Source organism: Tigriopus californicus, chromosome 3, assembly GCF_007210705.1.
Source record: "Tigriopus californicus strain San Diego chromosome 3, Tcal_SD_v2.1, whole genome shotgun sequence".
NCBI classification, from domain to species: domain Eukaryota; kingdom Metazoa; phylum Arthropoda; class Copepoda; order Harpacticoida; family Harpacticidae; genus Tigriopus; species Tigriopus californicus.
Genome location: NC_081442.1, coordinates 1450559 through 1463675, shown reverse-complemented (window position 1 = coordinate 1463675; position 13117 = coordinate 1450559). Strand labels below are relative to the sequence as shown.

The following is a 13117-nucleotide window of genomic DNA, read 5'->3' as shown; positions in this document are numbered from 1 at the left end:
GATGTGACTGACTGATAATGGCTTGAGGTGTTCCCCCATCAAAATTAACCATCTGTCAAGTGTGAATGAGGCATGAAGAGGAGGTTGCGAGAATTCAATATTCTACTTGTTCACTGTGAACAGACTCCGCAGATTACAAAATCAAGGTGTATATGCTACAGAAATCTGTCTTTCAGAACAAACGTTTTTGATTGCTCAAGATGTACGCGTTCATGTTCAAGGTGGACATGGAAAGTACGAAAAAGCAAAAGTTGACGACCCCTTACGTTCCTAAGCTAGAATGTTCAATAAAGATAAATCTCGATGTGCCTGTTTGTGTACTTGGAAGTACGTCGTTCTATGTCGGTCCAAGAAATGATTTCATGTGCTCGTACCTGGCCTATTATGAGCTTGAGCGGATAAAATAGTTGTGAACTCCTATCTCTTCTCCTTTTTGCAAACTCCTTTCAGATGAAATCATGGCAAGGTGCTGTTTTCAAATCTCTTAAATCTTTGCAGAATTTCAGAAATCATAACCATAAACCATAAAGTGCTTATTGCAGGCTGGTATTTCATAACAATTGCCATGAAAAAAGAATTATCAAATCTCCTCCGATAAAAAAAAAATGTAAAATATCCGCAAATCACAACTCAAGATTAGATTGAATTTTTTGCGGACTTCATTCCCGCTACTTGGAATGGAATCCCCAGCACTTCAAGACGAAGAACGTATTCATTTTACTGAACTTTATGTCCATAGATTACCTGATCTACCAACGAATTAGAGTTGCCAGATGATCAGGAATTCTAATATTTTAATCAAAAAAATGTCGAAATCTTACTTAAAGGAGGCTATTGGATCAACACCTACATGCTCCCTACGAATGTTTGAGGGCAGCAAATTGAACAATGAAGGAGCCCGAGAAAAAAAAGTGTTAATTGATATTCAATATCAAACAAAAAAAAATGATGGGGTTTGATCTAGTATATGAAGCTGTTTAGATTTACACATTAGACACCGAATTGACCACTTACGCTTTTGACTTTACTCAGAAATCAATTCGTGCAGTTTGAGTCGGCTCAGATTTCAAAAGACAAGCTTTGAAGTCTCTGTCGAATTTGCCTTCTCCCATAAGATGCTTTTTTCCTTCTTCAGTCTTGTCCTACCCAAGGGTGCATCTGAGGCCAGAATCTCATTAGTTGAGCGAGGGTGCACACTTCGTACTGTATCCTCTACCCATTCGTGTCGCTCAGACTCTGAGTAACTCCCTAACTTGATGTATTCTTCCCTCCCCCCTCTTTCTTTCGCTGCTCTATGAATATGACATCACTGATAACCACCCAAAAGCACCCAGGAATGATTCGCTTGCTCAGCTTTCTGAAACTTGTTGTTGTTGTTCTACTGAACTGGAATATTGAGAGTAAAGTGCTGGATGAAGTGAAAGTTTTCGGAAGGCCTGAGCATGATTGAAAGTGGAGACACTTGCCTAATGTAGATTTTGTTGTCTTTCCAGTGTGAAAAATCAGTACCGCCTTCCAAACCGGATCCCGTGTCAGTCACCTCGTTCGTATAGATGTTGGAAAATATTGCCATATCATGTGAAACCATATGTAATATCAGTCACAAAGCATTTGAAACATATCTCAGAGAAATGCCGCTACAAATATATACTACATGCGAAGGAGCAAATTAGGGGCGTTTTGACAACTTTTATGATGTGGAATAGTTGGGAACGTCAGGAATGGTGTCAACGCCCACAAATCTTGGCCAATTTTGAACAATATATCCACAAGGTGTTAAGTGTTTCTATCGGAACAGACGGAAAAGAAATCTGCTGAATTGAGTCTTAAGGAGACGTTTGGACCTAGATATTTTCGTAATCCCGCGGCCGTTCTCCAATCAGGCCGCGGAATTGTCTAGAAGATTTTGGTCTCTATCTTGTGTATAAAGAATTAGAATACACCACAGTTCAACTTTAGCCGTGCCCATTAGGCTTTCCTTCGGTGGGGGAATATGAAGCGCTTGATTTTGCATAGGATGGTTGTCCAAAATTTTGCTGGCAAAATTCATGGGAAGGAATAGATTAGCCAGAAATGTTATTAAAGAGTATTTAACTACACTTCATGAGCCCCCACAAGTTATTTTGCACTTGCATGAATAGTGGCATGTCTTAACAAGAAAGAAACCTTCTTGTTCATACAACTAACTTTCTTATTATGGATGGTAAAATAAAATCGTTCGAAAATTAATGGCTTATTTATCCTATCAGTGAAAGCCAATAGGCCTAATCCTACTGACCAGAAGAAGTGGTTCAGCCTCTTTGCTCTATACTTCTTTTGGCATTTTCAAGCTTTTTGTAGAACTCAAAATATCTGGGTCCTTATTTCAAACGTCGGACAGTCCAAACGAATTAGGAAGAGCCACGGAAGATTGCTAAATAAACTTCTCATAGCATACCATGAACGCAATTTCTTTTCCGGACATTATGTGACCTGGATCACTAATATTAGTACGTTTTTCAGCCAAAAACAACTCAAACGCATTATAACTCAATGAGTAGGAATCGGCCCAACCTGGTCAATATTTGATTGCGGCTAAGTCACAAAGCGCCCTCTGAAGTGCAGAACGTAAACCATTTTTTCCGTAGTGTAGGAAACCTATTGCGATTACACAAGAATGCAATAATTTAAGACATTTCATATCACCATATGGAGGCTTCAACAGCTTTGCCATTTTGGCAAACATGAAGAACCCAACATTCGTTAGTAAATTAAAAGTCATGAAGCAAAGCACGCGTGTTTTCTTATTCTTTAAATTTGTCGGACGATATTGCTGAAATTATTCAGAATATTACGTTGCATGCGTATCAAATTCAGTTTTTAGTACGTTATTCAATTTACCTACAAGTTTGACATTTATGTTTTAAAGCTTACTCTATTGTTGATGTGAAACACAATTATTTCGGCCAATGACATCTCGCCATTAATTAGCCAGTCACTTCTTACTTTGGCTTGGAAGTCTTTTCAATGCAAGTCATAGCGCTTTATACTTGACACGCGTGGGTCACTCAAGAAAGTCACATCAATCCATACATGACCATAGGTTCTTGCCGATCAATTTTAATAGCTTGAAAACTATCAAGTTCAATCACTGATTATTAAACGTTCTTTTACTAACTGTAAGGCAAGACAAATACCTACCAATATTTCCAAACGAGTTTTCTACCCCTAATTAGACCATAAAAAGCGAGGAACTCTTGCCACTCTCTGGAATGTTCCCACAACGACCGACCGAACTCTGACTTGCATGGATCCAAGATCGAAAATGGAAAGCGAGCTTTAAAAATACTTTCTAATCAAGCAAAACGGGGCAGGTCAGGTATATTCTTCAAGAGTTGCAATTCTAACCCGGAAGAGTTCAGACATATACCCAGAGAACAAACAACTAGTTTGCACAAAAACCAAAATGGCTAACGTGGAAAGAAAGACTGTGGACAAGTCCCCCTTGAAGGGCATTCCCATTGTCTGGATCATTGGTGAGAACATATTTAAGTAGTTCAAAAACAGGATATTCAAACATTTTATTCAGAGACTTGACAATTCAGATAAAACGTAAGTACTCTTTTGCTAAATTCAAATATTGAATTAATGAATACCCCCAAGAGCATCCGGCAATGGAAAGACCTACCTATGCATTTGGTGATATAATGCTAGATGAGATGCAATTCGGGTCACTTTGTCATGTTGGCCTGGCGGTCCAGACAACTTTTTTCTTTCCCCTAAGGAAAGGAAATACATATCATTGCTTAAGAAACTCGTCACTTATTCCTTCACTCAACAAGCTGCAACATAAGCCGCTCTTTAAACAAAACAATATTCTTCCTATAGTAACAGACTTTATCTCATTGGTCCCATTTTCTATTTTGAAACGTGAAACGCCGCTATCATTCCCTGTTAAGGATCACGCAACCGGTCCCTGGACCCTTATAATACAACATTCCAATCCATTTCGTTACTAGGTGGACCCGGATCTGGCAAGGGAACCCAATGCGAATTGATCCATATCAAGTTCGGCTTTAGACATCTGTCCACTGGTGATCTTCTCCGACATGAGGTCTTGTCGGGGTCCACCCGAGGTACCCAATTGTATAAGCTCATGTCCACGGGCGAATGCGTCCCCTACGAGATTGTGGACGACATCTTGGCCGAGGCCATGGTGGCTAAAGTGGCAAAGGTTTGACGAGTTTTTAAGTTTCAACATGTACCTCGAATCTCTCCAATCCCATTTTGAACGTTTCCCACGAGATGTAAACTAAATGACAGACCCCTGGATTGGAAGAATGGGCCAGCCACTTCGTAAACGTAAGATCAAACATCTTTTCGGCGCCACGATCATCACTCGACGTAATTGAAACCTACGCATTTGGCTGGATTTCAAGAAGTTTCTTTCACCTTTGGAACTCTATTAGTTTAGCTTAAAAATCGACCCTGGTGTATTCTTCCAAATCCATGACTAACTTAAAAAGTGCTCAAGGCATTATCAGACAGATCTCTTTGGGTCGTCTCAGATTTAGAGCTGGAAATTATGCTTTGAATGACGATTGTAGACTTTAGCCACACATTTAAACGTGAGATGCCAAGCCTAACTCTTTGTTTGAACAAATAAAAAAAAAGTCCTTGCTGTTTAGACAAATTATTTGAATCAACAAATTGTAAAGAATTAGTCACGCTGAGTGTCACCTGAACCGCTATTCACCTCTCCAATATTATAATAACTCGAAAAGTATCCTTGGACTAATTGCTTCTTTTATTCTATTTCAACTCCCCATCACCTTTGCTTCTTTAATGATGCAATCCTAATTTGCCTTTCATCATCTTACCCGGAACTTGGAACCCTGCTTTTTCACCATTGCACCTACCAAACGCATTATCCTGGATTACGCCCGGGATTTCGCGAATAACTCCATCTTGTCTCACAATCCCGTGGATTTTGCCTCGTTACTTCTGGTGTCTGATCCTCACTGAACCTCTCCAAACCTCCTTCTGACCCTTGGCTTAAGTCGACCTAAAAGCATTCAACCGACGGCACATTACAGGGCTTCGTCTTGGACGGGTTCCCATTGGACCTGGAACAAGCTCAAGCATTTGAGAAAGACATTGGATCTCCCAAAGCCATCATTTTCATCGAGGCCAACGACACGGTCCTGGAGGAGCGTTTGCTGGCCAGGGGCAACTTTGACGACAACAAGACGTCCATTGAGAAGCGCTTGCATAACTTTTACACCAAGACCGTCCCTGTTGTGGAGCATTACGGCGATCTGGTCAAGAGAATCAACGCTGAGCGACCCAAGGAAGAGGTGTTTGCGGACGTTCAAAAGGTCATGGAATCCCTCTCAGATCCTGTCTCTCAGTGAGCGACTGAGCAACTGAGCGAAGGCCGCGGACGACAAGGCCACAAGTGCACACGTCCAAATTGTTTCCATGTATTTCTCTATACCAATTTATGAAAACCCAATGTTGTTTCGTGGATGGAAGTTACATTTAAAGGCGCTTTTGGCGAATATCGAATATCTGATTGTTGCAATGACATTAATGATGTGAGCAAATTAATAAACATTGTAGCTGGAATTATTCAGACCAAGACTTGACATAATAGATAGCACTATGAGCTAGCGATTTGAATGACTTTGGAAAGATGATACAGCTTAACCAGCTACGCTTGCCCAATTGAAAGACATCACTTGTAAACCCAATCGATTCTGGGCCTCATCTGGCTATCTGGCTTGCTCCTTGTTGCGCCTTTTCTTTCGCTGGGCCCTGTATTTCTTGGAACAACTTCTCCTTTCACGACGTCGTCTATGCCTTCGCTTTGGCCGTTTCTGTAATTGCTTTTTGCGGCACTTGCGTATGAATTCCTTCTTGCGGCATTTTCCTTTCACTCGATTGACACTCCAACTAGGTTTCAACGCACTCACGGACTGGCGGCACTTTCTTCGCCTCGACTTTCGGCGACGCTTGGCTTGATCTCGCAAGGCCGACGACGACTTGGAAGATGTGCCATAGTGAGTTGTAGCCTCCTCCAGAACAACTGTCTTGTTGAGTGGGAATATGATCATGAGATGGTTCTTGTCTTCTTTACCGATTTCGACGTAGCGGGCTTGACCTTTTCCCCTACGGTCGAGTAAAAGCGTGTGGGTTTCGTTGGAATATAGCAGGCTGGCCAAGGCTTTGTGTTCCGCAATGGTTCCAGCAGTGTTACGGAAGGTCATTTTAAAACGGCATTCGTCGTCATCATTGATGTTGGCTGAGGATTTCTGGAAGTGTCAGAACAAACTGGTAGAGTACGAGTTAAAAGAGTACTTCATACCTTCACTCGCTGTTGTGAGTGTGTCTCGAAATGCCGATATGCATTGATACCCACAACAATGCGATCGAATGGATCAGGTTTTGTTGTTCAAAATCTGCGTCTACAATATCAAGTAAGTGCATTTTCAACAACAATTTGTGTCTAAATGCTAGTCGAACTCTTTTTCGCCATTGACCAAAGTTCCGTGTGGAGATTTATCCACGGGATGATATTTACCGTTCAATTCCAGAATCGTGAATTAAGAAAAAAAAACGGAGCTTAAACTTGACAACTCTCGGCGTATGCGTAACATTCGCTGACATCGGGGTCTGGAGAAAAAGGTGCCAAAGCTAACATAACTCTGTCGTGGACCAAGACCTAACCTACCTTGCAATCGATCCAAAAGCTCTCTTTCCAAGTGCATTTAGATTTAAAGATAAGACTCTCTTGCCAGACGTCTGTTCAAGAAGAATCCATTTCTGAGAACTTGCAGACAAGATAAAGGCTCGGAGATTGTACTTGGACTTTCGGCGAATGTTCCCAATGACAGTCCACACCGAAAAAGCTGATGATGTCCAATATCTGTTCAAAGAACCGAGGTCAATATAAGCTCTTCCAGAAGTGCATCCAGACTATTATGTATTGTTGAGCTTAATGATATTTTGGTCGTGTCTGTGTAAATTAAGAAGACTTTTTGATGCGCAAGGTCGCTTGGAAAGCCAGCATGCATGTAACTATTTATACAAAGTAAGCGCCAAGTCATGGAAGGAAGGCCGAGGTGCCAGTTCAGAAGCTGCTCTAAATTTGCCAAGGATATCAGGGTACGCTGATCAGTAGTCCCTGTTTCTATCTCCATTCCCATGGAGATTCTAGTCTGATTGTTTATGCCAACTTGAACTCTCCTTCTCTTTACTCGCTCAAAAATCGGGAAGTTGTTTTGTTAGCAGCTTTGGCAATAATACTGTTGGAGAAGAAGCAGAAGTGAAGTTTTCTCCAACCAATGTTGATGATATCAAGACGAGCATAGATGGATGGCCCTAAAGTACTCGTACTCGCTACTTATTCTACTTACAATACTTACCGCGTATACCTTCCCATGACGATCAATGCAGAGGTGCCGACAAGAGAAGACATTTTCAATGAGATTACCGGGCTTGTAAGGGTGCCTTGATGTTCGAAAGTACTCTAAAATGACATTAGAAACAAAGTGTTCAGTGTTTTAGTTTTGAGGTGTAAACCTTTATATGGGAAAAACTTATGAAGATGGGTCATGCATTGAAACTTTTCTGACTGAATGAAATAAAATTTCAAAATTGGGGTTGCCAAAAAAAAATTAGTTAAGGCTCCACCAGATCCCTCAATGCCACTCAAGTCGAGTTTGAACAAAGAGACAACCGTGGTTTGAAGAAAAAATCGGAGTTATATTTTGAGGATAATTAACTGGTTTCTGGCATGACGCTAGCAATCTCAAATACGGTACACTTGAAAATAGAAATTCGAAATCTCAGGCCGTAGCTTCGAGCGATTTTTTGCTTGGTCCCATCATCAGTAGAAAAACCAACATTGGATTCCACGTATGATCATGGTGGACAAATCTAAACTCTGACACAGAATACGTTCCGGTTGGTTTTTTGATGATTTTTACAGGGAAAATAGATTTACAAAGAATACTTTTTATTCAAACATGGAGACGAATGTCTTCTCAATGTTTTTTGTCATTGTTCTTGGTATGCATCCCATTGAGATCACGTTCTAATGTTTGAAACCAAGTGAAGCTAGAGAGGAGATGTCCCAACAAAGCCCAAAGCTGCATGGCATAGCACTGAAGCCACGGGTCAAATAAAACGCCTTGCACAGGTACTTAGCCATGTCTTGCTTTTCTTTTCTGATGTATTGAAGCCTACTCTCCAAGACCACTTGAACCTGATAGTGATGGAAAGCTTAAAATAAACATCAATATCTTAAAGTAATTTGCTAACAATTTCTTCAGGTTGACCAGATTGAGGGAACACCCTTTGATTTCGGAAGTTTTAGGAAAGCAATTTTCAAACTAGCTACCTTTTTGGGCCTGTCTAATGTCCAGGGGTTTTAATTTAGCTTATTTTGCCTCAAACTCTAGATCTGTCTATCAAACAATGCCCGCGTCTGTTGTTCTGATCTTTGGGTCACCCTGGTTTCTAGGTATTCCTCTCACCCCCCCGCGACCTCTGTCGGCCAAAAAACTCTCGACTTATGCCGACGTCTCTTTGCGCTTTCTCTGGAGGTGCTCAGTTGCAGATGAAGCCAGGGCATCGAAAAAATATTGCATCAAATTTAATCATACACCATCGAAAGTATTTTGTTTAGGGGAGCTCCCAGACAATCCCCCCCCTTCCCCTTGAATAATAAAAAATCACATCGAACCATCAAAAGTCACACAATGTTATTCGGCGTGGACCGTGTTGAATTTTTTGCAGAAACTTAGACATTGACAACGAACGGAAATGGGGGATCGATGGAAATGAAATCGAAATAGTATATTAACAAACGATTTCAACATAGTCAGAAAAGGAGATGCTTTTTGGATAGTAAAATCTTGAGTACCATACAAGCTTTCAAATTCAGATTGGATGAATCACTACAATAACCAGTTTAACAAAAGTGCAAGTGAAGACCAGTGCAAATTTATGTGTAAGGGTGTAGGTCGAAAGAGGTTTTCTCAATTTTGGACGAACAGCTCTAGAATAATTCGACTTCGACCTTTCAACTCTTCTCGGATTTTAGCCCTATTTCAGCTCTTCCGCCGCTCTTTTTGACATAATTTTACTGCTTTCCAAATCTGTTAAAAGATCTGTATCCACGGTGGTTTTGAAAAATAGTTTTTTTTAAATAGAGCTTTCTAGTTCAACTTCTAACATTAATTACTTCTTTTCTGGCCTCAGATTTGTAAATGGTTATGATTAAAAGATTAATAGATTGGGAGACCTAAAAGAAAGCCTTTTACGACTACTTTCAGTTTGCTCCCGGACAAAACACCTTATGTTTTATTTTATTTCTACCTAGTTTTGGATTTACTCTTTTTGGAATAGATAGATCAATTTATTTCAGGAATAATTTGATCATGATTAAATACTGTCAGAGTTTACATAGCATTTATGAGCTGTTTAATGAGCATATATTTACCAAGCTCCAAAATTGTCATGTAACTTAATTCTACAAGGAGTTGGATGGTGACTTTTTCAACGAATTTGCTTGTGACTAGTACGTTCTTATAAAGGTGGCTAGATGAAATATGAATGAGCATGTTTGACCAGAAAAAACTTGGATGAGCATGAGCAACAAAATTAGGCACTCCCAGGAGCACTCTGGGCATTTTTGATCAAACCCAAAGAAGATTCGTGCTTTTTTAAGTGTCATTTGTGAACCTAAAAGGTTTTACCTTTGGTAGATATTTCCGTAAAATATTTTTTTCTTCTTCAGATTTTCCGAAATCATTTTTCTCCACAGATTAGTTTGAGCCATTAAATCAGCAAGTTTTGCAATGAATATCATAGGAACAAAATTGTCTGCCCAAATTGACATTCGGAAATTTATTTTCTGCTTTTCCGTGACTGGAACTTGCATTGCAACAAATAGTAAACAGAACGCAATCAAATAAAAAATTCGAACAGCGATATTTGGTTTCACAAAGTTGGTGAAATAAAAAATCAAACCCCTCGAAAGCCGTTGCTTATTAAAATATCTTGGGTTGAGAAGACATCCCCTTCTTTCTGAGACAGCTCCTTTCGTTCGTCTGGGTTTTCTTTGGGTTAAAAGAGTGATCAACTTGAAGTTTTACTGAGTATATGGCTGTCGCCTTCCTTGACATCTTGTTGATATTGTAGGGCTGAATTGATGTATCAGACTCCAACTGAGATTGATCTTCGTGATAGACGTGCAGACAGGCAAAAGTGGGCCGGTGAGCGGGCAACGTATCCTTTGATTTGGTTACAAAAACACCTCTCAGAGAGAGACATGCAAGTCGGTCTTAGAACTAGATCAATCAGCTTCGATTTGTGTTTGTTTTAGAACAAAGTTATGCTTTGGTAATGTTCGAAAGAAGTTGTTACCGCTACATCTTCCCGTTTCCAAGAATAAGGATGACGCGAGCACGTGGCCAGCCCCTTTTGGCTAAAATTAAAGCTTGATCTTGATTTAGATTACAAAGACGACCAAGCAAGGGAAATTTTGAAATGAACCCAAACAACTCAATGCTTAAAAGAAGAAAACGAACAATTTTCCATATCAAGACAATGAATCCAATTCTGCTGATCAAAGCAAGTGTGATTTACGGATTTTGTTCTAACTTCTCTGTTTAGATTGCTATGAGGCATGGAAGGAATCTGCGTTCATTTTAATGTCATATCCATGCACTTATGGTTACTTTAAGCTGCAAATAGGATACGAGGAAAAGATTGGGAATTGTATTTTTGGCTTAACAGGATTAGATCTGAAACCTTTGGCAACTTAGCAAAATTGAGAACGAAGCGAAAGTTGATCTGAAACTCGATTTTAAGAAATTTGTCATTAATTTGGAATTGTTTTTGTTTTTTGAGCAGCTATTGTTTTGATTTGGATCCAAGACAGTTGCAGTGTCAGATCTTTTCAAATATAGCTTTGTATAGAGCTTACTTTAGATTGTTTGCCTTATTGTCGAAATATGGCCCTTCAACTTATCATTTAGTGAAAGCAAAGTTCTTTAAATCTAGGATGATTCTTAAGTCTCCGAAAAAGTTCTGTGAAACCCTCAAAAAAAGAAACTAATTAAACCAATGGACGACAAGATTAATTCATATTTTTTACTCGAAGTAACTGTCAAGCCGCAATTCCTTTCCACCTGGTGATTACCGCAACATCTAAAAAGATATTGCTCAAACACCAAGACTTCTAGTTATGTTTTTCTTTATCAAAACATCACAAGGACCAACTTTGGTGAAACTACTTGTTATTTGCCAAGAACGCAATTTCTTTTCCGGACATTGTGCGACCTGGGTTCCGGATTATTAAAAAAAATGGTAGGCTTAGCTAAGGACTTCTAGAGATGTGGATTGCAAACGGAAGGAAAAATTTCTTATATCCTAAACCGTTCACTTTTTCCAAGCAGGGACTTGATACGGTCACAAGATCGTGATGAATAGATGAACTTGGCCAAATTTGAGCCCACAACCATGCTTAGGGAACTGGGAAGATATGGCCAAAGTTATGTAGTGAACACAACATAAAATTCGAATTTTCGGCCTGCTCTTAATCACCTTGCATAAGCTTTTGACAACATAACTTTGAAAAAAACACTTTGAAAAAACCACAAATAAATAATATAAAAATGATGAGCCTTTCTGTTTCTCATTTTATTACTATGTTTCGAAAGTGTCTCTGAGTTGCCGTGACCAAGAGTAGGTCGATTTGGCAGGATGCTTGTTCGCAATCCATATTTCTAGAAGTTCAAGAATTAGCTAAAAACAGCTCTAATGCATTATGATTCAATAAAGAAGAATCGGCCCAATCGGCCCTATATTTGGTAGAGGCTGACTCTCAAAGCGCCCTCTGAAGTGCAGAACATAAACCATACATCGTGTAGCGTAGGTCTCCTATTAAAATTTCATAAAAATCCATTGAGCAGACGCAGAAATATTACACTTCAAATGTTGTATTTTGCATCAAATTTGACCCCAAATACTCCCGTGAAACATAGCAATTACTGAAAAAAATATACTGCGCTTTTGCACTGTCCTAAAAAAATAAATAAAAATGTTTCGCTTTTCCGAAGAATGCAGAATGAGCTAAAAATAGTTCACATATCTACGCCAACCGTACGGTCAACTTCTCCACTTTAAAGTACATAATACATTTAAGTTCCAACCCGATCATGTGCAGGATTGTTTTGCATTGTGAACTTCTGAAATAAGACTCTCAAAGAACATGGATTCGATTGGGAGAGATCTGTCTCAAGTTGCAAATAGTTTGCAAGCTGAAGCTTTACCGGATCATCCATCACCAATGCCCAATATTTGATCCAAAACCTGAGCTTGATTACTTAGAGGCTCTTGTCCGGTTTTGTAAGTTACCGGACCTCATCTTTACGATTACAAAATAAAGGGATCCAGAAGTTACAAGGATTGTATGATCTGCAGAAGTATGTATGTTCCACGCTCGTGCTGCTCATGTTTGTGCTACCATCGTTCATGTCTCATTTGATCTCAACAACAAGTTTTTGCCACGTGGCAGCCTTGATTTCTTCCTGATATTTTGGCCCTTCAAAATATATGTATACTTTGAACGAGGATATTTTGATGTTTAAGATTGATTACTCATCCAAAGGTAGTCAGGCCTTCAAGAAATAACTTGTTATCCGCCACTATCTTTAATTTTAAGGCGTGTGATGTATTTTGCTCTGAGTCCGGTCAAACTAAGTGCATTGGAATTTTTCCACGATAACTCGGCACAATTTCTTGGAAGCTTAATACAGCTGCCGATGCGGTGATCAAACCGGCTCCCTCGTCAGTGGGTTTGTTTAGATTAGAATTGAATAGTTTGCTTTGAACCTCTGCTCGTTGGCCAGACAAGTTTTGAGACACAAGGATACCTTGATTCTTTTCTCGAGGGTGAAAATGTATACCCAGAAGGGATCTAATCATAGAGTGTGAGTAACTTCATCAGTTGTTCAGTAAAACTCAAAGGCCATGGTGTTCCCATTTGAAGGTTTTGACGCAAGAAAATGTGATGCGTCCATTTCAAAATAAGTCCATTTGCGTACCTAGAAAATTAGACAATGTG

At 39.6% G+C, this 13117-nt stretch overlaps 3 protein-coding genes across 9 annotated transcripts in view; 2 read left to right on the top strand and 1 right to left on the bottom strand.

Moving 5' to 3' along the window:
- Nucleotides 1–1809, top strand: part of LOC131877343 (synaptotagmin 1-like) — a 29067-nt gene extending 27258 nt beyond the window's left edge. Inside the window, exon 12 of one of the 3 annotated variants that reach the window (XM_059222967.1) lies at nt 1494–1809. In XM_059222967.1, coding sequence (XP_059078950.1) covers nt 1494–1553 — 60 coding nt within the window. In that variant the 3' untranslated portion in view covers nt 1554–1809. The remainder of the gene's footprint in view (nt 1–1493) is intronic. The other 2 variants (XM_059222966.1, XM_059222968.1) reach the window with 2 other exon arrangements.
- A 1544-nt stretch (nt 1810–3353) lies between these two features.
- Nucleotides 3354–5607, top strand: LOC131877347 (adenylate kinase isoenzyme 1-like). 2 transcript variants are annotated; one of them, XM_059222974.1, is made up of 3 exons: nt 3354–3515; nt 3999–4213; nt 5052–5607. In XM_059222974.1, exons 1-3 carry the CDS (start codon nt 3446–3448, stop codon nt 5391–5393), a joined length of 627 nt encoding a protein of 208 aa, XP_059078957.1. In that variant the 5' UTR covers nt 3354–3445; the 3' UTR covers nt 5394–5607. The 2 variants fall into 2 exon arrangements, with proteins under 2 accessions (XP_059078957.1, XP_059078958.1); XM_059222975.1 differs by having other exon boundaries at nt 3356–3515; nt 5076–5607.
- The window catches only part of LOC131877345 (uncharacterized), an 11435-nt gene continuing 3756 nt past the window's right edge, over nt 5439–13117 (bottom strand). For 2 of the 4 annotated variants that reach the window (XR_009372876.1, XM_059222973.1), the window contains exons 3-5: nt 7407–7510; nt 6713–6907; nt 5439–6293 (exon numbers count right to left, since the gene is read on the bottom strand). Coding sequence is in view for 3 of the 4 variants with exons in the window: in XM_059222973.1 (XP_059078956.1) it covers nt 6245–6293; nt 6713–6907; nt 7407–7510 (348 nt within the window). In the remaining variant the exon portion in view is untranslated. The remainder of the gene's footprint in view (nt 6294–6712; nt 6908–7406; nt 7511–13117) is intronic. The other 2 variants (XM_059222972.1, XM_059222971.1) reach the window with 1 other exon arrangement.